General features: G+C 37.1%; 3 protein-coding genes across 7 annotated transcripts; all 3 read right to left on the reverse strand.

Annotated features, from left to right (window-relative positions):
* On the reverse strand, positions 1-3,365 carry LOC137708476 (uncharacterized). Its single transcript, XM_068447559.1, has 5 exons — positions 3,030-3,365; positions 2,551-2,683; positions 1,592-1,812; positions 1,225-1,398; positions 1-416 (listed from the first exon to the last, which is right to left on the reverse strand). Exons 1-5 carry the CDS (start codon positions 3,219-3,221, stop codon positions 330-332), a joined length of 807 nt encoding a protein of 268 aa, XP_068303660.1. The 5' UTR covers positions 3,222-3,365; the 3' UTR covers positions 1-329.
* Positions 3,366-4,312: 947 nt separating this feature from the next.
* LOC137708944 (uncharacterized) lies at positions 4,313-17,377 on the reverse strand. Its single transcript, XM_068448101.1, has 6 exons — positions 17,351-17,377; positions 17,083-17,266; positions 6,723-6,855; positions 6,263-6,414; positions 5,058-5,595; positions 4,313-4,790 (listed from the first exon to the last, which is right to left on the reverse strand). The coding sequence occupies exons 1-6, from the start codon at positions 17,375-17,377 to the stop codon at positions 4,622-4,624; spliced, it is 1,203 nt and encodes a 400-aa protein (XP_068304202.1). The 3' UTR covers positions 4,313-4,621.
* A 4,311-nt stretch (positions 17,378-21,688) lies between these two features.
* On the reverse strand, positions 21,689-25,683 carry LOC137707768 (protein KINASE OF THE OUTER CHLOROPLAST MEMBRANE 1-like). Of its 5 annotated transcripts, none has more exons than XM_068446685.1 (5): positions 25,558-25,683; positions 24,304-24,689; positions 24,070-24,161; positions 23,516-23,989; positions 21,689-22,904 (listed from the first exon to the last, which is right to left on the reverse strand). In XM_068446685.1, the coding sequence occupies exons 2-5, from the start codon at positions 24,679-24,681 to the stop codon at positions 21,950-21,952; spliced, it is 1,899 nt and encodes a 632-aa protein (XP_068302786.1). In that variant the 5' UTR covers positions 24,682-24,689; positions 25,558-25,683; the 3' UTR covers positions 21,689-21,949. The 5 variants fall into 5 exon arrangements, with proteins under 5 accessions (XP_068302786.1, XP_068302787.1, XP_068302788.1 ...); XM_068446686.1 differs by having other exon boundaries at positions 24,304-24,703; positions 25,558-25,651; XM_068446687.1 differs by having other exon boundaries at positions 24,304-24,686; positions 25,558-25,597.
* Between the last annotated feature and the right edge of the window lie 646 nt (positions 25,684-26,329).

Below are 26,329 nucleotides of genomic sequence, written 5' to 3' on the forward strand. Positions count from 1 at the left end.
TTAGAGGAATGCAACTCAACTATATCCACCAACGGTAATCATGTTCTCACTTTTACGTTAAATTCCATTACAAACTTGATAGAAGCAAAATACAAATTCACCAATATAAACCAAGGTATTCAGTTGCGGGATTTCGGTTTGACAAATTTCCACTGACCTGAGACTGGGAACATTAAAGACATAGAGCAGCAGCAATCTACAAACGCTACACGTACTTGGACAGACAAACTTTCAAACTTGGACGGACAACTTTCAAACGGCTCAAGACGCAGCATGTATTGCTGACTCTATATCATCAAGATGCTACATTTTATTTTTATTTCTTCAAATTAAAAGATGTCGGGGTGGAAACGTCCAGGGATGGAGTTGCTTTGCTCTGCCTGCTTCAGACGGATTGTCAGAGCATAGTTGTTAATCTGTCATGAAACCACAAATGAATTCTTATGATTAGTTAAAATGCCAAAACGTGATTTTCTACAACGTTACAATGAGATAAAATGCACCTTCTTTGCTTAGTCTAGATACAAAGGCAATGTTTTCTCGCCAGATAAGATGCTTTAGTTAATATGAATCATTGACCATGTGGATTCTTCCCTGAACTTGTGGTTCAGAGATTGGCAGTCTAGCAGGACTCTATGCAAGATAATCCCTTAGGACAAATTCCACAGCTTTCTCCTTTTTTGTCCTTAATTTCTGTCAACTGTTTTCACTTTTATGTTTCGGATCTCTTACTACATCAATCTTAAGACATAGGAAATCTAACAGTGATTAGTATTCATGGTCAGTAAGGTTTCTGTAAATCGTTATCATTTTTATGTTTCAGATCTCTTACTACATCGTTCTTAAGACATAGGAAATCTGACAGATATCAGTATCCATGGTTGGTAAGTTTTCTACCACTACCTTCCTCATACCGGCTTTAGGAATTAATTTTCAAATCATTCACAATAGAGGACCCAGCAACAACTTCTACTAACCAAATGAGGATTTAGGAAATAAATCATGCATCTTCAGATATTTTAAAAGTTCTACATTCCTTCAAAAGGATATAAATTTCAACACACTCAAACTTCTTATGTTTTGAACCAGGATTATGGATATTATATACCTTTTATGTGCTCCTGATATTAATGCCGCTAAAATACTTTCACTATCATGCTTCTAGAAAATATAAAAACAGTATAAAAAAAAATATTTGCGCAGCCATAAAGTTATGATTCTGACCTCTAGTGTTCTACACTGCTCCTGATACTGAGAAACTAGCTGCTTCAGATGCTGTAATTCCTGGTTCCTCTCTTCAAATTCTTTCTGACGTTCATGCTGGATAGCTACAGCACGCTTCAGAATGGTATTCTCCCTTACCAATCCTTCAATTTGTTGTTTCAGCATCATATTTTCCTAATAATTGTAAATCATAAACACATATCATTATAGAGAAAGATAATCATCCTTCATATAAGCATCTGATCTACACCTGTTATCCAGAAGCTACAGGTTTGGAGCAAAAGCATAAATGACACATTGATCAATTATCACAAACATGGCCAACACATACCAGAACAAGAAAAAGAATAATAAAAGATATACTCGCCTTCTGAAAACTTTGGGCTGCCTCAGCACCAGCACGTTCACTGATGGATTTTTCTAAAACCTCTAAAACTTTAGCAGCACGGGCTCTAGCATCATCCACACTACTGGCACTCATCATTTCCCTTACAAACAACTCAACCCATTCTGCACCATCTGCAGGAAGGTTGTTTTGAACCAATGGATTCTCAGTAGTGGCTGCAGCTCCATCATTAGACAATAGACCTGCAAAATTAGAAGGCAACAATAAAAGTCGTACCCTTGAAAAAGATTAGTTAAATGCAGTTTGAAGTATACCATTGGCAAACAATAAAAACTGTACAATAATTGATAAAAGAATGTTCAATCTAATGGAATTAATTTCAGGTAACAACATTCAAATTTTTAAGGAACAAGTTGAAATGACAGAAATAGAACAATATTCCTATGACTTTTTTCCTTTTTCTTTACTATCTTTTTTATAAGAAATACAACAAGCTGAAACATAGAATACTGCTTATAATGTAGCAAGATTTGTTGATTTAGAGTGATGTTTATTACCCTGCTACTAACAAAATAGATGAAAGGCATAAAACAACTGAAAAAGTGTTGAATTCAAAATAAAAACACGAAGTAATTCTTTAGAACGTTGATATAAAGAAACAATAAACGATTTATAAACTCCATTCACTATTCCACTGAGAAAGAACTTGACTGATTAGCAGTGTAGTAATCACAATAAATAGCAATACCCCTCACAACGAAAATATGCACAAGCCATTCTGCATCTTCAAGAGAGAAAGCAGTACGAATTAACCACTTTTACAATTAAGGCAATCATGCTAATGAACTTTCTCATTTATCAGTCCATGGTGGACCTTTTATAGCATCCCATCCCATATGCAGAAGCAACCACGAACTAAATCACAAGCCTAAACAACAAAACAAAGTATAGCACCAGAAAATGCACAAATGATATCATACCGTTAGCTACGGCATCAGCTGTTTGTTCAGCAGATGCAGAAGTTTCCTCCGCAGATCCTAGGCAAAGTTCATGCAGCCTCTTGATGGCAGCATCCATATCGTTGCCACATTCTTCCAATGCTCTCTCAAGAACCTAAGGATCATCAATGCAAATCCGTTATTGGTTTCCCAACATACAAAATGCTGAAATTAGATTTTGAAACTTAATTCTACATTGCTCAACCTTGTAATGGAAAATCAACCTTTATATAAACTGGACGGTCTAAACTTCAGGCCTACCGTGAATCGGAGAAAAAAAAATCCTTTTTATACCCAACACCATGAAATAAATCTAAGCCACTCCAAAAAATATAAACAAAATCCTACAACTCCAAAATTTCCAACCTTTCTTTTTCTCAGCAACCAAACAAACAATAGAAATCGAAAACTAAACGCAGCATCGAATCAAAACACAAGCACAAGGCAATATCTATTGATACCTGAGGGTCCATGTGAGGGAAAAGAGAGCGAAGCTGCTCGAGAAGATACGGAGCAGCGAAGCGAATGGGAGAGGTAGAAGACGAACGGCGCTGCCTCTTTGTGAGGACCGGCGACGGAGGAAGCCTCTGTGCGAGGGGCGGCGATTGATCTTCGAAGAAAGACCTCTTGCTTCCGCACACCGCCGCAGACATCCTTCAATCTATCTCTCAATTTCGAACGAATCAACCAGACCACCGATTTGAATCCGATGATTTTACAGATAAATTAGGGTTAGGGTTTTTTGAGGGATTGAAAGGGATTTCGGGTGCGAGAGGGTTTTGTCTTTGGGGATGGGTTTCCTGTTTGTGCTTTGTTTGGTTTGGCCTTGACGAAATACTACGCAACTTTACGTATTTATATATTTGAGTGGCGGAGGAGAAGGAGAGGTACTGCACGCGCTCTGTAGGCGCGTCTTAAGATTTTTGGTTTGATTATTTGAGAACTTTTTCATTGTGACGGGAATATGAGTGATGCAAGTGGTGGGAAATTTTTATTTTTAAGTTATTAACTTTTTAACACACATAATCCCACCATTTGTATGATGACACGTGTGTACCACCGTGTTCTGATCACAATTTGTTTGGTCAACAGTAATAGGGATCTGTTAGGAATTAGGCGTTAGACAATTGAATTAAAATTTTCGGGAAAGAAATCATATTTTTAATTACTTATTTATTGTAATTAGGGAAAGAAATCATATTGTAATTACTTATTTTGGCTAAAATATCTATTTATTTGTTTTTGGGTGATGATTCTTGCATTTTATTTCTTTTATCGTTACATGTGTGGTTTTGCCAAACTTCTTTCTTCTTAATGTAAAAATATCGATATACTAAAAAAAATAAAAAACAAGAACGTAAAAATCATTTACACTTGATAAATTTAATTATGATGTGGGTAAGTTAAGGTCAAAAACTCAGAATTGGACACTTGAATGGTTAAACGAATATGTAATGTTTTTTAAACCATAGCAATCTGACACTTATTTATTTTATTTTTTTTAATGCGGAAAAGGAAGATCGAACTCAACCACGAGTACAAAAGTGAACCTGCATAACCAATAAAGCTTAAAGCCGTTCACAACAATTTAACACATTTTAGTTCTTTCACAATCCAAACTAATCTCAATTTGTAATTTTTGTACAACACTATCGTACATGACATTTGAACTCCGGATCTCTTCTAACAAAGTAAAAACGAAGTGCGGCTATATCAAATGGTCAACGACAAACCTCATGTCAAATTTGAGAATGTATTAAACTATCTTCATCTTACAAAGCTTTATACATTCACTACAAATATAATATGTTCAACTTCCAATCATAGCAAATGCAAAATTCTCTTTCGAGTTTCCGCAAACAATGTTTAGACAACACAATATTGTCGCACAGGATTCTGCTCATCTGCTTCATTTCCGCCGGAGCTGACATGATGACAAGATATCATACCCAAAAAAACAGGTTCAGTAAAAATGGTAAGTTGGAAAGGTCTGTTATCTCTTCTTTCTCTGTTTGTTTCTGATTTGGCTAGAAGGTTTCACATCTCTTTGTTCTTAGCTAGACCCCAAGGACTTGACAGGCACCGTGACTGGACCCTTTTGGAACCTCTGGTTTGCGGCAAACTGGTGAATTGCTTCTTGAATTCCCTCGAATGCAACCAAGAACTCTGCCGCATCAGTTTCATTCAGTACCTTCTTCAACACCAACTCCAGTGCCTTGAACCTGTTATGCAGAATCACATATCTTGTAATTAGTTATAATGGCATGTTCATTTTAGAATTGCATATCAGGTAGGAATGTAAAGAGGGAAAGCCGAGACACGAAAACAAACACTAGCAAGCACAGCAAGCAGAAACCCTACAGCACATGTTCTGTCACGTATATTGTACTAGACTTGATACTAACTTAACAATGATCGAGTCTATCATGTTTCTTAAAGTCGTAACAGTTAAGTAATTCAGAAAAATAATCAAGGGAAAGTAAACAAACCTAAGTTGTTGAGCTTTTGTGATCACCCTTTCGATCTTCTTGAACTCTGACTGAACAGAAGCCAAGGCAGCTCCACCTGATTGGATGTTTGCCGGAGCAAATGGAAGGTAGAAGATACATGTTGATTGAATTTCAGCCATTTCCTCATCAATTATTGCCTCTTCAATCCGAATCTCATAAATGAGCTGCGATAAGAGCTGTTCAGTGCCACTAGAGTTCGAAGAGGATGATGATGATGAGCAGGAACAGATGGGCAAGCTACGCACAAGCTCCAGAATTGCAGAGGGACGCCAATCACCAAGCCAAGCTGTGGAGATCAGCTCATCAGGTGGAGTCCAATTGGGCATGAGCAGTTGAGCAACATCCTTAAGCCGGGTTGGGACCATATCCAAGTTGTAGTGGGCGTGGAACCTGTTCAGTTGTTCTTCAATAAGCTCATCAAGTTCCCACCTTATCCTGAGCTGTTTCTCTAGCCTTGCAACTCTGCCCTTCTGCTCTTGCTTCCACAGACATTTCTTCTGAAAAGAGAGCTCTTCACCTAAAGGTACATAATGTATTTTTCAATTTTTCAGTAATCACGAAAGCTGTCTTGTGGATTGAAAAAAGATACACCAAAGAAAACGAGCAACCTTTGCAGGCAAAGACGTAGAATGCATCATTCAGTGGAAAGTGTATATCGTGATGGTCTTCCAGGATGTGGCTTTTTTGGGTTGAATGCGTATTTTGGTTCTTTACAGAAAAGACTCTAAACTCTCCCATTTACCAAAAAATCGGGGTCAAAAGTACAAACGGGCCTTTAGATTGGAGACATTTTACCAAAAAATTTCACTTGATGTTCCTGATTCAATGACTCTTACTCATCATTTTTGTTGGACAATGTAGACTTTGGACAATGTTTCCAAGCTTACCACAACTAGGGTTCTAGTTCTAGTTATTCCAAGCAAGTACAAACACGGAATGCCCAGAAATCTTGTTTTTGTTTTCTTAGTCGAGAAAAGGTTTCTTTTTTTTACTGTCGTGGGAACAACGAATGTACGATTTTCTTGATCTAGCTTTTCAAATGTTCAGCATCTCTCCTCTTTCTACATACAATTTTCTTGATCTTCCCACACATACATGAGAAGGAAATTTATTGGCTTTTGTCTACTTTGATTCAAATATATCTTAACATCTTGATTTCGGACAAAAATAGCAGGGAGGGTTACCTCGTTTGGCAGCGTCTCGTTTGTGAATGCTCATGCACTGAAACTTGTCTGCTATACCATCAATTCCACGGCAGCCTTCTACCATGCCTCTCCTCAACAATCCTTCATTTTCTTCTTCTAGTTCGTAGTAGCCGTCTTCATTAGCGTAGTTCCTGTACAAATTCCAATTTCTTAGCAAAAATAATGAAAGAAAATAAAAGAACGCTTCAATTCTTCGGCTTAATTGTTATTTTCTTGGCAACAGAAATGAGGCAATGCCCATTTGTCCTTTGGTCAAGAAAACTTGAAAGAACATCTGGGTTGTCATTAATCCCACATTTTCTTTTGTCTTAATTGTTATTTTCTCGGGAACCAAACAGAAAAAAGAGTTTAGTTCTTCAGCTGTGGTGTTTGTGGAATTTTCTTTTCTTGATTCAAAAGAACCAAACAGAATGTGAGACGGAAGGAAGAAACTACTTACATGGAGGATTGAGATGGCATCATCCCCTTCATCGCTTCCCTTTCTGGTATATTGCACTTCTCTGCGTCGATCGATTTCTTGGACTCTCTCTCTTCCTGATCCGGGAAACTGAACCGTAAGCCTACAGTGACCACTGGAGGGAGAAAATGTAAAACCAAAAGAGAAGGAAGCCTTATAATTTATAACAAAACCAGGGCTAATTTTGTCATTCACTAGATAAACCGTAAAAGTCAAATTTGAGGTTCTAAACTTACTCCAATTTGCTCCAACCCTTAGATAAATATGAGTTTTAACCTAAAATTCATTTATGGGGCAAATTTAGCTCATAATTCTTCTTGGTTGGTGAGGCTGGCTCACCATATTTGTATTTTTTATTTATTTTATATTTAAAAATTCATAGAATCAACAGCTAAGAACTAATATGATCAAATCCAACCGTAAAAATAAAAAGATCCAATTGTCCAAATTTAAATCCAACGGCTAAATTAATTAAATTTTTTTATTTTATATGTTTCATATTCTTTCATAATGTTTCACGAGTTTCATGGTGTCAATTTAATAATTTTTTAATATTTATCGAAATCTAAATATTTTTAGGTTAAAATATTGATAAAAGGAGGTACGTGTCCAACTTTAGTTATGAACTAGGTTCATAAAAGGAGGTACCTGTATGAACACAAAATACAATATACAACTAAGTGTAGTGGATTTTGGTTGCTTGAGGAACTCAAGTGTGAGCACTCCGAGACTATGAAAGAGAGTCAGCAGTTCAAAGAAAAGAAATAAAATATTGAATCGTTAATGTCCAAAAATGGGCTTCATGCCAATAATTTTGGATGTCATATCAAATTAATAGACTGCTAGTCACTTTTAATTAATTCCATAGATCGAACAACACGAGGTCGATCGTAGAAGTAAGATAAAAAAATTGTCTAGGCCCATATATGATTGAATGTGGGAGGCAGGCCACACAAGAAAATCAGGCCCAAATTCGGCTCAGGTAGGCTGCAATTGGCAGCCCAATAATATGCAAAGCAAGCTGCTTGCTGCAATGTCACGGGCCAAGAAAATGAGCAGCCCAGCTCCAGGTAAGTAGGCCGAAGAAAAAGGAAAAAATAAGCCTAGTTGGGATTTGGGCCGAATGAACAGAAAGCCCAGAAAAAGGTGGGTTATCCTGAGATAAGGGCCAGCGAAGCCGGGTGTGGGATTGCCGAAAAAATTGGACGGCGCCGCCACAATCGTAGTGGTTTCAGACTGGAAAACTAGCTGGAGATATATGGATTCTCGACGTTGGTGGTGTTCTAAAATCAGTGAAATTCCACAAAATCTCCAAATCATCAGTGAGATTTCTAATTGAATCTCGAAGTTTCGAGGTCGGGGACGAATGAACAGAAAGCCCAGAAAAAGGTGGGGTATCCTGAGAGAAGACCCAGCGAAGCCGGGTGTGGGATTGCCGAAAAAATTGACGGCGCCGCCCGAATCGCAATGGTTTCAGACTGGAAACTAGCCGGAGATACATGGATTCTCCACGGAGAACCTTCTCGACGTAGCTGGTGTTCTAAAATCAGTGAAATTCCACAAAATCTCTAAAACATCATCGAGATTTTTAATTGAATCTCGAAGTTTCGAGGTCGGGGACGACTTCCAGTCATTGTGTGTGTGTGTGTGTGTGTGTGTGTGTGTGGGTTTTTGTTTTGAGGTGGTTTGTGTAGGGTACCAAATAGAGGATTAGGCGACACAAAAGTATGATGCAGATTCGGGGAGGCCTATATGAGAACGGTGGCTATGCCCAGTTGGGTTTGGGCCGCCCAACTTTCAGCCGCGGGATGCGGGCAAAATGATGAATCTCTATCCCATCCAATCCACCGACAAAGAGAAGGAATCACTGAAGACGGAGAACATACCAGATTCGTCCTTGTCATTTTTGCAGTGAAGTGTCTCGTGGTCAACGTAAGCATTACAAACTACACAAAATGTGACAACAGGATCCTTGAGAATAATCAGTTGTCCCTTTTTTGGTAGCTTTGGGGTTTTCGCTTCTGTGGTAAAAGCAATGTTTTAAAAAGCAAAGGCATGGCCGAGATGTTTCATAGATAGCACTGCATAAGCGAAAGCCTTTAGGCGTGAGGTGAAGTCTCACAAGATTTAAAAATTTTAAAATATATTATATAAGTTATATTAATTGTCATTCAAAAATGCATAAGTCGTTGACAAGTTTAACTCTCAAAAACAAATTTAATCAAGCAATCAAATTAATCAACAATCAAACAAATAGTCACACATTTAGAGTCTTAGGTAGAGTCTTAAGTAAGTCCCTATTTATATATGAGAATTTTGAGCAATATGTGGGCAGGATATATGTAGTCTTAAAAAAGAGAAATTAGAATAATATAATGTTTCTTTAAGAAAAGAATAATATTGACGTAAAAAATAATAAAAACAAAAAAATGTTTATCTTTTTTTTCTTGGGTTGTCATGAGAATATCTAATAAAAGATACTTATCTATTTTAAAACTAAATAAAAACAAAAGCAAAAACAAAAAAATGCTTATCCATCTACCTTGTATAGATTTGAGAAAAAACAATGTAAAAATTAAAAGAAGAACAGAAAAACATGGAGAGATAATAAATGTTAGTAAAGGGGATCCGTTTATATTTTAAAGGGAAAAAATTATAAATAAAAAAAACCAAAAGTCACAAAGAAAACCCAGCTCTGCAACTCAAAAAATTACAGATTCTGTAACTTCAAAAAGGAAAAAAGGAAGCCATTCAAACGCCTAGAGGCATGCCTCAGCAACCTAGACGCGCCTCGACCACGTCTAGGCATGTTTTCGCCCACTCCCGCTGAGCAAAGGCGATTTCATGGCCGCCCCGCCTCCGAAACCACCTAGGCGCGCCTCGGGACGAGTTTTTTAATACACTGTTGATATGACATGAAAATCTGGATTAATTGCAGTAAAAGTACTATGAGAGGATGCTATCCATATGTTTCGTTTTGTTTTCTGTTCAAGTATTAGTTGAAGTAGCTACGGATAGGATAAAATTAATATAGATCGAATTTATTTTCTAACCTTGCTGATTCAGACATGTACATATTTAAGTTTGTATTGTTAAATTCTGTAAAGTTTTGTTGGCTATTCAATCATTCAAGTGTCCCAAGTATAGCATAACTGATCATGTCGGAGTCTACTAAGTTTCGTATGTACTTATACAAGTCTGGCATAGTTTTAGACCTCTATAAAAGGCGCTGTTTACTACTAAAAATGCATAGACTATCATTTCTTGTCTATATGTGGTGCAAGTCATACCCGCTTTCCTATTTTATTAATGAATGCTTCAAAATTATTTCACTTTGTCCTTCATATTATTTTCTAATTTACGGGTGTTGTAGTATCAAGTTGGGTTATTAAATTGGTCAACAGTCTATCCTCATTTTCATGCAAGATGCATTGTTAAAGTAAACTTGTTCTTGTTTATATGCATAGATCCGCTGCTTGGTTTATGAGTTATGGGTAACAATATTGTTAATTATATTATTGCATTTGACATGTAGTTTGGGCAAGATTGAATGAGTTTTAAGCAGTGTTTTAAAAAACTCGCCTCTAGACGCGCCTAGGCGGCCTTGGAGGCTGGGCTTCACCATTTTTGCCTCTGTTTTGTTAGAGTGGGGAAATACTCGCCTAGGCTCGTCTGGGCGCGCCTAGGTGCCTAAGGCTTCAATTGGGCGTCCGTTTTTCATTTTTCGGTTGCAGAAATTTGAATTTCTTTTAGTTGCAGGGTTGTTTTTGAGTTGCAGACCAAGAAGCCAGCGAAGGAGATGAAGATGACAGCTAGGGTTTTTTAGGCTAAGTTTGTTTTTTAATTTTTGTCTTTAATGCTTTAAATGCCCCACTTTGTTAATATTTATTACCCCACTACCTTCACTTATTGACATTTATTACCCACCATCTCCTTACTCTTCACTTTTTTAATATTTATTTCCTTATATACAAGATACATATTAGATAATCGTTTTTTTATTTTTATTTTATTTATTATTTTCCTAAATATGCTTATTGACACACCTCGACCCGGAATGTTTGCTAAGACTCCAAATCGAGATGTGTTGGCCAACACCTGAAAGGTGACAAAGCCATAAAGTGTAGTGATGTGGAAAATATGAATAAATTTAAACCTAAAAGTGCCTAAATATAAGAGTGTGCTGTGAGCGGGAATGAACCCATTTCACACGTGATTACAGAGCATAAGTGAAGTACAGTAAGGTAAGATAAGGATTATACCATCATAGATAGCCACCTATACTGGGATATGTCAAGAATCCTCTTCGACACGAAAACTCAGCTACTAAAACCTGGAGGGGCGAAAAACAGAAAACGTGAGTGGGCAAAAACAAATCTTTTTTAAACCATTTCTCTTTCCAAAAATAATAACCCCTCATTGTAAAACCTGTATAATTTTCCAGAAAATAGTAATACATATGTATGTAGAAATCATGCTCAAGAGTAATGAAAACCAAGTATAGGTCATGTCAAGTATCTCAGCAATGCAATAAGTAAGCCAGGTGAAATAAATCAATGTAAACTGATATGTCAACCGGAGTCACCTAACGTGACCTGTACGGCTAAGCCTATAGCTCATCAATTAATTCATGTACACGAGTCGGAACCACTTAATGTGGTCTATACAACAGGTTGTGTGTAATTAGATACGCTTAAGTGCTACAATCACGTAAAGGTTGTGTGAAGTATTGCAAGTCACCTACAAGTCGAAACCACCTAATGTGGTATGTACGACAGGCTGTCACCTGCCTTGGATACCATTCTGTCATGTGGTGCGAGTGTACTGACGAGGACGTCGAGCCCCTAAGGGGGTTGGATTGTGGATTGTAACATCTCACATCGTCCAGGGGAGTAAATCTTGTAAGCCTTATATGTATATTCCTATCTCTACCTAGCACGAGGCCTTTTGGGAGCTCACTAGCTTTGGGTTCCATTAAAACTCCGAAGTTAAGCGAGTTCGTGCGAGAGCAATCCCATGATGGGTAACCCACTGGGAAGTTCTTGTGTAAGTTCCCATAAACAAAACCGTGAAGGTGTGGTTGGGGCCCAAAGTAAACAATATCGTGATAGGCGGAGTGGAGCCTGGGACGTGGGGGAGCCCGGGTCAGGATGTGACACTTATATTAGCAGGTAAAAAAAACATCTTTTTATTATAGTTTTAATGTTTTATTATTCTTTTTTTTTTCAAGTCTTTATATTTAGGGAACTTTAACGAAAAGTTCCAAGTACTGTTCACTTTAACGAAAAATCAAAATTTTACACTAAAAAGTCAATCCTAGTACTATTCACTTTGTTTTTTTCATTAAAACTCAAAGTTTTCAAGCCCTTTTTATTAGTTTTACTTTTTATCCTTATTTCTTTCTTTTTTTCTCGTTATAATATATATATAATAAGGACACTCTTTTGACCGTTGGATTACCTTTAATAAAATTGTGTGGTTGAGATTAAATCACATGCCACACAATTTCATTAAAATCAAATCCAACGGTTAAGAGGATGTTTCCATTTTTTTAGAAAAATAGGGATCCCTCTTGTTAAAGGATTCATATATATATATATATATATATATATAAATAGGCATTTACTTAAGTAGATGCTTGAATATTGATTAAACTTGGTCATGTGAGTTATACTTGTATATAACTTGTGCACTTTTGAATAACAATGAATGTTTGTTTTACAAAGTATTATAATATATACATATATATGGTACAAAAATTAAGTCTCGTGAGGCAAACACCTAGGCAGGACTATCCATCAAACGCCTCGTCCATGCCTTTTAAAACATTGGTTTTAAGTCACATAAGAGTAGTTTACTTTGTGCAGAACATGTTGATAGAAACTAGGTTCTGTAAATATGAAGAGAACCTGTTCATTGTTTGGGTTTTGTAGAGAAACTGTGCTGAATCTTTCTTTTTGGATTCATTTGCAGCACAAGCATGGGACTACTAATGTTGTTATAGTTGTACAAGGAGAGCTTATTCTTGCAATTGATTCAAGAGTTGCCAGTTTCCTACTCGGACTTGAATCCCATGAATGGGTGAATAAAGTCCGTTGTTTCACACGTAGCAATCTATTCATGACTTTGTGCGGAGATAGATGGACAGCCATGGCTCTATATAACTTTTTAAACAGGGTATTGAATACTTTATAACCTTGTGTTTTCTTTTGAAATAGTCAGTATCTTTATTTTATTAATTCTAATTATTATTTTTTCAATTTGACCAACAGTTTCATGGCCTAACTCCCTTAACTTCCGTGATACGAGCTCGAAGTTATATTAGTGCAGCAAGGAGATCTAGTTTAATTAGATCAATTACAGTGGAAACCTTGTTTGTGAGCTTTGCTGGAGGGGTATGAGAATTATGTCTTACTTTTAACTGTAAACCTAATTCTATTACATTGGTTAATGAACTTTATTTTGTGTTTGTAGTTCCTTGAAGTTTATGTTGCTACACAAGGGTTGCGAGGGTGACTACTTTTGAAGTAATTGGGTCTGATTCTCCTCACGCCTACAACATCTTGGCTCCTGGTTACAAGATGGATTTGAGCAGGGTTCAGAGCTTCCTTACCGAGCTATGATTAATACATCATTGGGAGATAGATGTACATGAGATGTTCTGAACTGCATATCAAATGGCTGCAACATTGATACATCCATTCATTTGGTATTGGATGCATACCTGACGAGATTTCTGGAGTTACGAGTTCTTAATCACAGTGCGTGCGTTGTATGCACTAGTTCATTTGATCTCAAACTAGTACTCTTTATTCATATATATATGTATTTAGTTTTGATATATGTATATACATGAATTAAAATGCATGCATTTCAGAGACGTCTTGTATTCCCATTGCCTCGAACTAGTGTGTGGAAATGCAGGACAACGATGTCATTTGCTTCGGATTGAGTTCGTAGACCAACGAACTGCCGTCTGCCAGTAGACTTTATATGATGGCAAGGAGTCATCTACGTCCTCAAATGTTGAGGAATGATGTGCAGTTTGGCTTGGATAAGATAACTCACTATGTTGAAGGCACACTGAAGAAAGATACGAATGGCAACTTCCATATTTAGTCCACGATGAACGATACTGAGTGCAGAAAAATTATCCCTACTAATCCTACAAATATGCATTCTGAATGGATTAAAAGGGACAGAAAAATTACCCCTACTAATCCCACAAATATGCATTTTGAATGGATTAGAAGGGACAACTCTTTTAGTCTTTAATTTCATATGTTAATTTGTGAATTGAGTTTATAGTTATTTCAGTTTCTTTTTTGCCCTCTGTTTAATGGAAATTACAACTTACAACCTAACGGGAATTGAAAATCAATAGAGTAGTGTAAGTATTTAACCCTAAACGAAAGCAAGTTTTTTAAACTCCAGATTGATAATCTCTTCCCAACAAGAGTGCACCCAAATCAAATCGGAAATTCCCAAATTGCAATGGGGTGACTGGAATTCCAATTATTTGGATTAGGAATTCCCAAATCCGAAACTTTTAACACCTAATGAGTAATCACAAACAAAAATCAAAAGCATAAATAAAAGTATGTCTGACTGGGGCACTTACGAGTAACTCGTAGTCCCCTTATCATCTGGTGTTCCACCATCGCTGTTAGATACACGCACAAAATTCAAAATTCAGGTATTAAATCAGACCAAATTCAGATTCCTCACAAACCCTAGTAAAACAAAATTAAAAATCGAAAGCATACCTGTCACGCCCCGATCCCGACATACGTCCAAGATCGACACGTGACGTCACCCAATTACAAGTATATCTCACATACCCCATCTCAGGAATATGACAAATCACAATTCAAGAATCAAATTGCAAAGAAATTTTTCGTTTATCTTATGGCTGCATCTAACCTCCTCGTTAGACTGCCTACGTACCCTCAATAGGGATCAAGTCATTCATAATTCACTATCACAAAATCAGACGTTTATTTCATTAAGTTCAAGCAGAAAAGCATAGTATTCCTCAATCATTCAATATAACCTGACAACATGTAATTCCTAGACTCAGACTACATAACCAATCCCCATGAAAACATGATTTCTCTCCCATTCAACATATAAATCATTATGTCTCATCATGATATTGCAATTCACAACACATATCATATTTAAGAGCCGACTAAACACAAAATCATCCTCTAGCCGCATTAATTAATTAATTTGATCAAAGTAATAACAATTATTCCCATATCTTCTAAATTCATACCTTATAAAATCATAATCGAATCATAGAAAACCCCGAAGGAGTCACTCAGACGTCCAACATCTTTTCTAACTCAATTCACAAGACTCTTGAAATCATTGACACAAATATATATATATATATATATATATATATATATATATATATAACTAAGGCTAGAGTGACACAATTAGGCCAAGCCTACTTCTCCAAACAATGGGATTTTAGGCCACTCCACGAAATTCAACAATATCGGGTTCCGGACCACTCAACGGAACCAAACCAAATATGATCGCCCAAAATGTACCATATACAACTAATCATCATCACCTCTAGAATGCGTATGGTCGCCCATCGCGGATATACCAAGCAAGACCATAGGCATAAACTCATCGTGCAGGCAGTGATCACCCATCGCGGATATACCAAGCATGATCACCTCTGAATACTTATGGTCCCCCCATCACGGATATATCAAGCAAGACCATCCATGTACCACAACTACGTGGTGCAATCTCATCATCACACATTAAACATAATTATACGCATACATGCTATCGATTCCACATATCGACCAGCATCTAGTCAGATGGAGCACAACACAAGGAATTCCCTTAATTACTATTTCTACTAAAAATCTAATAAAGTACCTAACTCATCTCCTGACTTCCATCTCCATCTCATGCTAGGCAATAGTGCCAAGTTCAAATAGGTATTCAGTTGACAAACATATCCAAATAATTATCAAACAATATTTAGATCCCATAATTGTCATAACATTCATCATAATTATCATTCACATTATTAAAAAGTCAATTAAACACATATATATCACAAACATCAATAATACACAAGCCAAATCATAGTTAATTAGCATAGGTCTATGGCTAAATATATAAAATTCACATTTCAATAGAAATCATAATTATAAGACCAATTCATATTCACAAATGATACCAATATAAAAATTTAAGATAATAATCATATTTCATATATTCCAGTCGTTATCTAACCAATATAGGCCCACTAGATTTTCACCAGTAATTCCCTAAGGTCCGTAAACCATATCTACAATAACATACTAAAATTTGGTGTCAATTCAATGGTAAGATCGTCAATTGTTAGAATATTCAAGTGGTGGACCTTATCGAAGATATACTCAACCAATAGCATTTCATAAATTGAATGTTACATATCGGAAAATTCAACTTTTTCCAAAAATTCTCAAATTTTACAAGAATGAAGATCTCAACAAGTAGAGTAAACTTTATACCTGCGGCCAAGGCCAATTTGGCTGGAAAACACTTCAAACTAGCCACGAACCACCAGAAACCTTAAGGTGGGTGTTCTTCAATTCGACTTCCTCGGTGTTCCAACGCCCCTACAACCTGTTGGGTCAAGTTCTTAGGTCCAAGGGAAGTTGATTAAGGGTGATGGTGAATGGTGATACTCTCCAGAACAACAATTCGTTGTCAAGAACCCCTGGTTTCTCCTGTGGAGTTCTACCCAAATTAGGCCTTAAAACCCTTGATTTTTTGTGGAGATGGAAGATGGAAGGTGATGGAAGGTGATGGAAGATGTAGCAGGTGTGATGGTTGAATATTACCTGAAAATATGGTGGAAGATGGCTGAGTTTGGACCGGCTGAAGATGTGGTGTTGTGGTGCCCAGTTAGCCGAATGGAAACAAATCCCCCCATCTAATTTTTGCCTATTTCCATTTATAATGGCCAGTCCTTTCATCCCAAAAAGTGTTTGGGCCTTTTTATCCCTAAGTGGAAATTAAAATAATTCCCATAATCTATAGTTTCACAACTTCAAACGTCCGTAACTATACCGTTATAATTCGGACTTGCCAACGGCTTTTGCCCATGCGCTCGTGGCTTCGAGACTTATTCGAAAACGTTACTTGTGACCTCAAAGGGTCAACGAGTAAATAATAATTTTTCAAACTTCACTCTTCATAACTAGTTTAATTGAAATCTAATTTTAAATAAACTAATATAAATTCTCAAAAAATAATATAAAATCTTAATAATACAAATACCTAGATTATAACAATGAAATCCGAAAATGGGATTTCACAATACCAGCCATCTGAGCATTAATAATTGACTCATGGACAATACTGATGTGGTTCTCTCCGAAATCGAATTCTTCCTCGTCAATAGCATCGTAATCAGGCAAGTAAGGCAAGTAGGCGTCAAGATCGTCGTAATCTTGAAAGTTGCGGTCGTCCAATGGGGGCAGGTCACCTTGGCTGGTTCCTGCTTCCTAGTTGCCGAGAGCAATGTTCATCCCAAGAGAGGGCAGGGGACCATGGGTGGTTAGCTTCATGGGTTCAAGTTTCTTCCATACAAGGCCCGTTCTTGGTTCCTGGATCATGATCGCGGGGAAGGGGGAAAGAGATGGCAGCGGTTTGGTTTAGGGTTTGGTCTTTGGTGGCGAAAGAGATGGGCACAGAGAGGAGAGGAAAGGAGAGAGAGAGAGCGCAAAGTGGATTTGTAAAAAAAAAAAAAAAAAACTGAATAAAATAAGGCCTTTTATATTAGCACTTCACATAATGCTGAAGGCTAAATAGCCAAAATGGTCCCTAAGATTTGCATAACACATTATTTTGGTCCCTGAGATTGAAAATCAATAGTCATGAGATTGTCCACCATCCATCATTTTGGTCATTCCATTAAAAACTCTATTAAGTATCCTAGAGCTTTTGGCCAGAAGTTTAGGCAATTTTCAAAGCTTCGTAACTCAATCGTTTCTTAACCAAATTCGACCTATAATACATCAAAATGAAGATAGGAAATTGTAGAACAAGATTATATCATTTGGAAGCCCAATGGTTACTTGGAGATGAACATAAAATAGCCTCAAAGTTGACTGGTCCGTTGGAAAAATGGAAAACTCGACGGAAACTGGGTAAACTTTAAACATTCATAACTTCTTCAATATTCAACAAAATCGAGTGATTCAAAAACAAAAATCATACTTCTCAACGAGAAAAAGAGAATGGTAACTTCTTTATGGCTAAATCGTCATGGTTTGGCCAGAAAATGGCTTGAAAGTTGCTAATTCATTTTCGAGTTAGCCAATTTTGAGCCGTTTTCCGACCAAACCACGACGAGTTAGCCGTCGAGAATGGTACCTTTCTCTTCGTATCGTCGAGAAGTATGATTTTTGTTTGTGAATCACTCTATTTCGTTGAGTATTAAAAAAGTTATGAACGTTTAAAATTTACCTAGTTTGCGGCGAGTTTTCTAGTTTTTCCATGGACCAGTCAATTTTGAGGCTAATTTATGGTCATCTCCAGCAACCATTGGGCTTCCAAATAGGTATAATCATGTTCAACACTTTTTTATCTTCATTTTGATATATTATGGGTCAAATTTGGTTAAGAAACAATTGAGTTACGAAGCTTTGAAAATTACCCAAACTTCCAGCTAAGAGCTCCGAGACACTTAACGGAGTTTTTAACGGAAGGACCAAAATGATGGATGGTGGACAATCTCATGGACCATTTCTATTGATTTTCAATCTCAGGGACCAAAGTGATGTGTTATGCAAATCTCAGGGACTATTTTGGCTATTTAGCCTAATGTTGAATCTATATTAAATTTTAATATTAAATGACTTATGTATCCTACTATGCAACCACAATTTTAACCTTATTAGGTATTAAAAAAAAAAAAAAAAAACCAAATCACTTTTAACGTATTATTTATTTTCTTTAACTATCAAAACTCATTTCATCTTCTATTGTTGAACAAAACTCTAACCAATGAAACTACAAACACGTTGATAGAAAAAAAAAAAATTTGATGAATGGAACACGAAATCGATGTTCGGAAGCTTCACATGACGTAGGACTTCATATTTTTCATTCTTTTAGTGATTTCATCGACATCAATAATTATTTTAGCCTACTTTTGCTAGATTATTTAAGCTTCTCCATTCTTATTCATCAAATCCCAGTTGCTTTATTGATTAAATCCCAATCGCCATTTCTTGTTAAAATTAAAAGCTTTATTGATTAAAGCATAAGAACAACAAAGCATAAGACTAATGCCCCTCTTTACTAATTAAAGTATAAGACTAATATTGATCTTGAGTTGTAGATTCTTAGCCAATCATAATTTTTCATATGAAAAATGCCTACAAATTCGTAAGAGCATTTGGTTTCATTACACAGGCTAAATATTGCTTCGTAAGATACTAAAGCAAAGCACAACTCAAGAGTTCACATGTATCAGTATTCCAATGAAAATCAATAGGCTACACAAGTAAGCCCTTGCTAGAACAATAGAGTAGAATGGAAAAAACAATATCATAAGACGTTTAATTTCTAAGGTGATAGAGCGTGATTCGAATGGTGAAGCAGTAAACTCGAGTCACAATTCAATGAGCCAACTAAACCGTTTAAAAATGAACGAAAAACAATTGGGTAGAACCAAAAATAAAATCATAAGACATTTAAAAAGGAGTGCTATAAGATTTGAAAAGTGTGGGGTGTATAGAAAAGGTGGGATGTATGTAGAAAATGTAATGTGTATGTTGAAGATGTGGGGTGTGAGGGTAATATAGGGTAATATAGGGAAGTATATGGAGTGTATTAAGATAATTTTTAATTAAAAAATCAAATGTAGGGTGTATTAAGTATGTGGAGTTTATTCAACAATATATGGGATGATAATATAATAAGCCTAAAAAAATAAAGGTGGTGTTGTGGCCTTACAATTAAGATGAAATTGTAGCAGTAGTCCATCAACTTTAACCTAATTAGAGTAATGATCCATCAACTAAAAATTCATGACCATTAGTCTCTTAACTCTGTAAAACATGCATCTATGGTCATTTTTTTCAATTCCGTTAGAAATTTCGTCAAATTGAGTCGCATTCCATGCACATGAGGCTGAATTGAAGGGTAAATATGGAAAACCAAATGAGAGAAATTGTAGCAATGGTCCCTCAACCTTAACTCAACTAGAGAAGTGGTCCCTCAATTTTAACTCAATTGAAGCAATAGTCCCTCAATTTTAGCCCAATTGTAGTAATGGACCTTCCAACATAACTCATTTTGACGAAATTCTAACAGAGTTAACGTAAAAGACTACATGTGCACGTTTTGATGAGTTAATGAACCAATGATCATGGATTTTTAGTTGAGAGAATATTGCTACAATTTTTGCTATAATTAATTGAGGAGAGGGAGATGGTGCACGGCAGAGGGGAGAAAGAGAGGTGGACAATAGTCAATAGGCTTGAGGAATTGTGTGTGTTATTCACCAGTGCCCTTAATTTATAGTATTGCCTTTCAAGTAACACAATCCTAGAGGAAAAAAATCTTCTAGTATCCTAAATACATTCTAATAATGATTTACATAATCACACAACAGTTAAAAGTATATTCATAACAGTCCCCTTGAGTGTGTAAATACTAAAATGGCTGGTGCATCAGATCTTCAAGAAAATGTAGAAACAGTTGATGAAGTCGTCTCGTCAAGTCGGCACAAGTAGCAAATGAAAGTCTCAAAACAAACGGAAGAATGTATGGTGACACACCCTGACACTAATAACACAAGTAATGAGCCCAAGATGTGATGACCACCACTAAATTGACCATATGACCTTATCGAAAGACATCACAAGCCAACTTGACAACGAAAACCATAGTAAGATAATTACAATGTGAGTGAATTTGAAACAGAACCTTCATTATTAATAAAATAGAAGCTGCTACAAAGTTGCCTAATCCACCTGCCTACTTTGAGACACATGTTCGAGGATTAAACCCTATTATTATCATATCACATCAGAGCAGTTAGAAGTTTCACACAACAGTAAACATATAAAATGTCAATGCTTTACATAATTGAAAGTATGATTATGCGATTATTACAAACTAAAATAAACCGTAGTAAATGAATCATCACCCAAAGTCCAAAAGATAAATGTCTCGCTGCCACACCCACTCGTCAACTCTGGGGTTCTCCTTATTCTCGTTACGTCTTGATGGGTCGAAAAACAAAACATGAGTGGATCAAAGTTTATCTAGTTAAAATCATTCGAATACATTAACCCCCTTTTGAAATCACATATACAAGTAAAAACTACATACATATAATACTACAATAATAGTAGTCAAGTTCACATCACATCGCTCGTCATATCAAAGAAAGTTATATGAGTCAAAATATTCAATGTAATCCAAACATATAGCAAGCAGGTGAAGCAGCATTTACCTGATCAATGATTAGCGTCTACTAGAAAACTAAGTACCTGCAAATAACGTAAGACCATAGCTAGCTGTGATGTGTATGATGACCATGTGGTGAAAATAAATCACCAATGGTCTCGAGATATCAATATAATTTTAAGTCTCCTCAAAGACAAACAGTAATATTCATGCGCATCCAGATGTAATAATTTGAAAACATTTAGTTTTGAAGTGAACCACACTCAGGTAAGCAGAAAGTCCTTCCTTGATAGGCTCCTTAGCCTTATTCATTTCATTCAAGCTATGAAAAGTTATTTAAAAAACATAAAAGCATAATTACCCTTTTGCGCATCGACCAAACTTGTTAGATCTGAACTTGTTGCGAGCCGATTTCTAACCGCCACCTCGTTGATTTGTACGGAAAGAGCAGGAAAAAAAGAAACAGGAGCCGCAGAGAGAGGTGACTGGAAGAGTGAAGCACCACCCATTTTACAATTGTGCATATAATAATATAATTTCCACAGAAATATTTACATTGCAAGCAGAGTAGCAACTGCAGATTTATATATACACACACACATATATCATCAGTTTCTAATTACACAGATTATTTTTGTTTTCGGCCTAACCAGATTCGGACCATCCATTTTCGCTGGCGCTAGGTACATTTGGCCTCGTTTCATACTTCATTTCTTGACCGGATAGGTATAGCAAACGTACCACGGCCACATGACACCGGTAAACTACCTAGCGCCTGCAGTAGGAACGCTTTCTTTAAAAAGAATATTCGCAACTGTTGGAGGAATCCAACCTGCACCGCCACCACTCTGACCATCTTGGTTATTCCCATCCTTCCGTGTTGATCTTCGACCCTTCAGCTTTGCACCTACATTCTGTCCAACAAATAAGCTCACCTTCATGGCTGTAAATAGGCCAAACGCAATTGCAAGAGGCCTCACTGCCCAGTGAAAATCCTCGATGTGTTGATATTTTCCGATCACTCCAGGACATGTATCAAAGGACACTAGTTCTACTTCAGCTGGATCCGCCAAGAAGCTATTAGATTCATCTCCGAGTACAAATCTTCCGGGAAACCTCACAACCAGACAGCCATTCGAAAGGACTTGTGAGATCCTTCCAGACGCCCATGCTCCTCCATTCTTACGAGGCCACTCAAATCTAGGAGAGAACACACTAGCCTTCAGCCTCACAAAGTCTCCGACAAAATATGAATCTGTCATTTGAAGGTCGGATGACTTCCCACTCCATAGAGTCTCTAACCCAATAAATCCTACTGCAACACTACCATCACGCTGTATCGAATGAAGAACTCCAACAGGAGAGTGCCTCCTGCCTTCACCCTTCAAGCGCACCCAATCACCCACTGCTAAGCCAGATGTGACTCTCTCCACTGTTGACACCAGCACTCTTACAGGGTTGCGCACTCCGGGGATCTTCACCAGGGCAAAACCTTCTCTATCGGAATCAGTCTCCAGACCAGCGACAGTTCCTTCAGGGATATCCATAGCTTGAGGCTTGCGTGCATTTAGGGGCTTTCTTGAGCGAACTATATCTCCAACCTGAAGATGATCTTTTGAGAGATACCATGTAGTATAACCACCGCTATTATGTTTTCCAGCAACTGTACTGCTCCCTAAACCAAGCCACTCGCCTTCACTTTGAACATCATTCTGTGAGCTGCACGTTCAATTGCAAATAATCAGCACAGAACAATATTTTGTTCAACAAAAAAAAAAGCATAGGACGATAAAAGAAAAGGCAGGATGATCAAAATGCTGAATTCTCATTTTGGGTACAGAAAAGGCCAACAAGGAATCAAAGGTAAAAATCCGATTAAGCACCACCTTGAACCAGAAACAGTAATTAATAGGGCATGAAAAAGAAGTCTGTAATGCAACAGCTCCTTAGGGTTCTGTTCATTAAAAATGGATTCAAGGTTTGTAGTGTGTAACAAAAATAAAATACAACGATGGGTTCCGCAGAAATCTGAAGCAGCAGCAACTTCTTGACAGCAACAAAAGAATGTAACTGGTATCAATGGGTTCACTGATAGCTCACTGGTAAAAGTAGCAGTAAACTCCATGGATGAAGCTCAAGACTAGGGAAAATTTCAGGCTGGGGTTATACGATGTATAAGAAGACTGTAGGTTTTGGCATGGCTACAACGCTGGAAACTTAGGCTGTGCACAGTCGACTACACAGGGAAAGTAGTTTTTGTGTCTCCAGGTTGTTAAGTTGACGAGAAAAGGTTTGTAAAGTGAGATCAGTAGATAAATGAGAGTGGATACCTTTCAAAAGCATGTATTATATCATCCATTGAAGGCCGATTGCGGAAGTCATACTCAAAGCAACCACTTATAACATTCTCAACTGCAGGAGGCAAGCCGCTTGGAACAGGTGGTTTTTCTTGCTTTATCACAACTGAATGATATATCTCTTCAATTGACCCCCCAAACCATGGTTGAATGCCAGTCAACATCTCCACAAAGCAACATCCAAAACCCCAGGCATCCGTTTCTAAGGATACAGGGCCCCTCACTTCTGGTTCCCACTGTTCGGGAGCCATGTAGTTTGGGGTTCCAAGTCTGAGAGCCATATCTGAATTAGACAATGAAATCCCAAGAAGTAGATACGGAATCCCAAAATCTCCAAGGACCGCCTGGTCATGTTCATCTAAGAGGAAGTTGGAAGGTTTCAGGTTTAGCACCAGAATCCCAAGTGAGTGCAAGTCTAAAATTCCTTTCGCCAACTCAATCCCATACCTGTAAACATTAGCATTATTGGGTCAGTAACAACACTTTTATGCATCACGAAGGAAGATATATGTTCCCGATAACATAACCTTAAAACATCAGAAAGTTGAAGCTTTCCGCCCTTCATCCGAGCAACTCGATCACCAATTGATCCCTCATAAAATTTCATAGCAATGCAGACCTACCACAGCATTAGAATGAGCACTAATCAAGATATATCCATACTAGAGTTAAGCAAGGTAAATAAACAGGATAATCAACACAAACGAGTATTTTCAAAATCAAAACAACAAATAATCCAAAATTATTTTCCAGGCAGTCACCTTCCCATCAATAACTGAGATGCCGTGAAGCCAACAAAGGCCATAGACTCTGCGGAACTTGAAAAATAACCTTTCAACCTTATGCACAAACTTCTCAGTGTCTTCCTCCTTCAAAGGGTGCAGCATCTTAACAGCTACCTCATGATACTCATCATAATCATCTGCAGACTGATGATGAGTTGCTAACCAAACATCACCAAAGGGGCCTCGCCCAATTCGGTATTTGAAGTTCAACGAATCAGGGCTGATCCATGGATTAGTAGGAGTAAGTGTTGGCGTGAGTGTAGCCACTACAGTTCTTAGGTGGTCCGGATCTCCCTCAAAGAGCTCATACTCAAAAGAGACTGCCGGCTTTGCTTTTCCCATTTGCTCATCCATTTTCCCTGCTATAAATATATATCTCAAAAAACAAGCTCAAGTCAATAATTCGCACATCCCTAATACGTCTATATCGAAGAACATGGTCAAGGCCCTAACTACAGAAAGAGAAAGTAACAATAACGAGTTGGGAATTTTCACAAGGGCTTTTGGCAGTAGCAAGAATCGATATTCCTTTAACATAATTCGTGATTCCTGCGAAGCCTTTAATTGGAACTTCATAATCACTAGGTCAAAAATCAATTGGAGACAACTGAACAAAAAGTTACTACAACAGGCACGATCATACGAGCTAGACAAATGGACAGGTAATTAGATGATGCAATGAACTAGCTCTACGTCTAGCGGTACTTCTCTTCCCAATATTGGAATGGAAGGGATCCCAAGTTCGAATCCCCTCCCGTTGATACAAATTTGCCGATCAAGGGGTTAGAAATAACCCCAAGACACATCAAAGGTCATAATTTCAGCAGTTTAAGGCTTTCAACCAACTTACTTCCTAAATCAAATTAATCACAACTATCATGAAAAAAATCAAATTAAACTCGCTAATTGTTCACAATTCAAGTGTGATTGCAATGAATTAGGTTGAAAACTCATCCAAAATTCATATCACTCGGTTCTGATACAAATAGAAAACAGTAAATCTTTACAGCTATGCATCCATACAACACATCAAAAATGGAAATATATATTAAAAAATCACCTGGATTAACCTCGATTATTGTATAAAGTATAAATACTGTTTTCATATGTCTTCTGTTGTTTAATTCAACAAAGCTAGTGAGAGTAAAAGCGAATAAACAGTTTATTTTCCTTCTTATTTTCCCAAATTTTCTCGGCAACCAAACACGTACAGAAAAACACAAAACTTACTGGTTGGGGAGAGAGACTCTGTGACGTCCCACAACGACACTCTTCTATTTTTTATAAAAGGAAAAAATTAAATTAGATTTTCTGATAATGTGCAATCAGTTGAAGAGGGATGCAGCAGAAGAAAACAAAATTGGAATCGTAACGAGAGTGGATACGGTATCTTCGGTGCGGCCTGCCTAATCTTTTGCCACGTCATCAAAATTTCAGAAGTGAAAGCTGTCTATCGAGACACGTGGCTTGAAGGCAGCGTGCCTCGCGTTAGAAACTGGATCAATTATCCAAAATCGTGGACCACCCCATAGGTTGAAGAAGATTTTAATTGTCGGGCTCACAAATTTTGGTGACTGGTTTCAGATCGTTGAGAGTCTCACATCGGTCGGAAATTGACGTTTTATTTTTAGGAAGGAAATGATTTAGGGTTGATAACTACTTTTGAACGATTGAAAAAGTTTTTAGAGAATTTTTTTTGAATTTCAAAAACATTATAAGTGCTTCTTGATAAAAATGCATGTTATGTACTTCTTGCTGAAAGCACTTTAAGTGCAGAATTAACTTACATTTTTATTATGGTTTGGTTTCAAAAATATTTTATCTAAAACATCTTTCAGTCGTTTAAAAACACTTGTCAAACAAGTTCATATAATATAACCAGTATCAATTCATTGATGATAAGTAGGAAATTATGTGCATCGGTTACGAAGAAATTCGAGTATGAATTCTTACTCATAATTGAGTAGCCAAATATTTGGTTCGAGCACATCCCCTTTTTGTG

The sequence above is a fragment of the Pyrus communis genome, chromosome 11 (assembly GCF_963583255.1).
Source record: "Pyrus communis chromosome 11, drPyrComm1.1, whole genome shotgun sequence".
In the NCBI taxonomy this organism is placed as follows: Eukaryota; Viridiplantae; Streptophyta; class Magnoliopsida; order Rosales; family Rosaceae; genus Pyrus; species Pyrus communis.

Excerpts from the sequence above, each read along its gene's own strand:
- LOC137708476 (XM_068447559.1), bottom strand. The coding sequence starts at position 3,221 with ATGTCTGCGGCGGTGTGCGGAAGCAAGAGGTCTTTCTTCGAAGATCAA. Across the intron at positions 2,684-3,029 it reads TCCCTCACATGGACCCTCAG|GTTCTTGAGAGAGCATTGGA; the intron begins GTATCAATAGAT and ends GATGATCCTTAG. Across the intron at positions 417-1,224 it reads AGCAGTGTAGAACACTAGAG|ATTAACAACTATGCTCTGAC; the intron begins GTCAGAATCATA and ends GTTTCATGACAG.
- LOC137708944 (XM_068448101.1), bottom strand. The coding sequence starts at position 17,377 with ATGATCCAGGAACCAAGAACGGGCCTT. Across the intron at positions 17,267-17,350 it reads AGGAACCAAGAACGGGCCTT|GAAGCAGGAACCAGCCAAGG; the intron begins GTATGGAAGAAA and ends CTCGGCAACTAG. Across the intron at positions 6,856-17,082 it reads TATTAATGCTCAGATGGCTG|TGGTCACTGTAGGCTTACGG; the intron begins GTATTGTGAAAT and ends TTCTCCCTCCAG.
- LOC137707768 (XM_068446682.1), bottom strand. The coding sequence starts at position 25,433 with ATGAAAACAGTATTTATACTTTATACAATAATCGAGGTTAATCCAG. Across the intron at positions 24,690-25,387 it reads AATAATCGAGGTTAATCCAG|CAGGGAAAATGGATGAGCAA; the intron begins GTGATTTTTTAA and ends ATATATTTATAG. Across the intron at positions 24,162-24,303 it reads TCTCAGTTATTGATGGGAAG|GTCTGCATTGCTATGAAATT; the intron begins GTGACTGCCTGG and ends ATGCTGTGGTAG.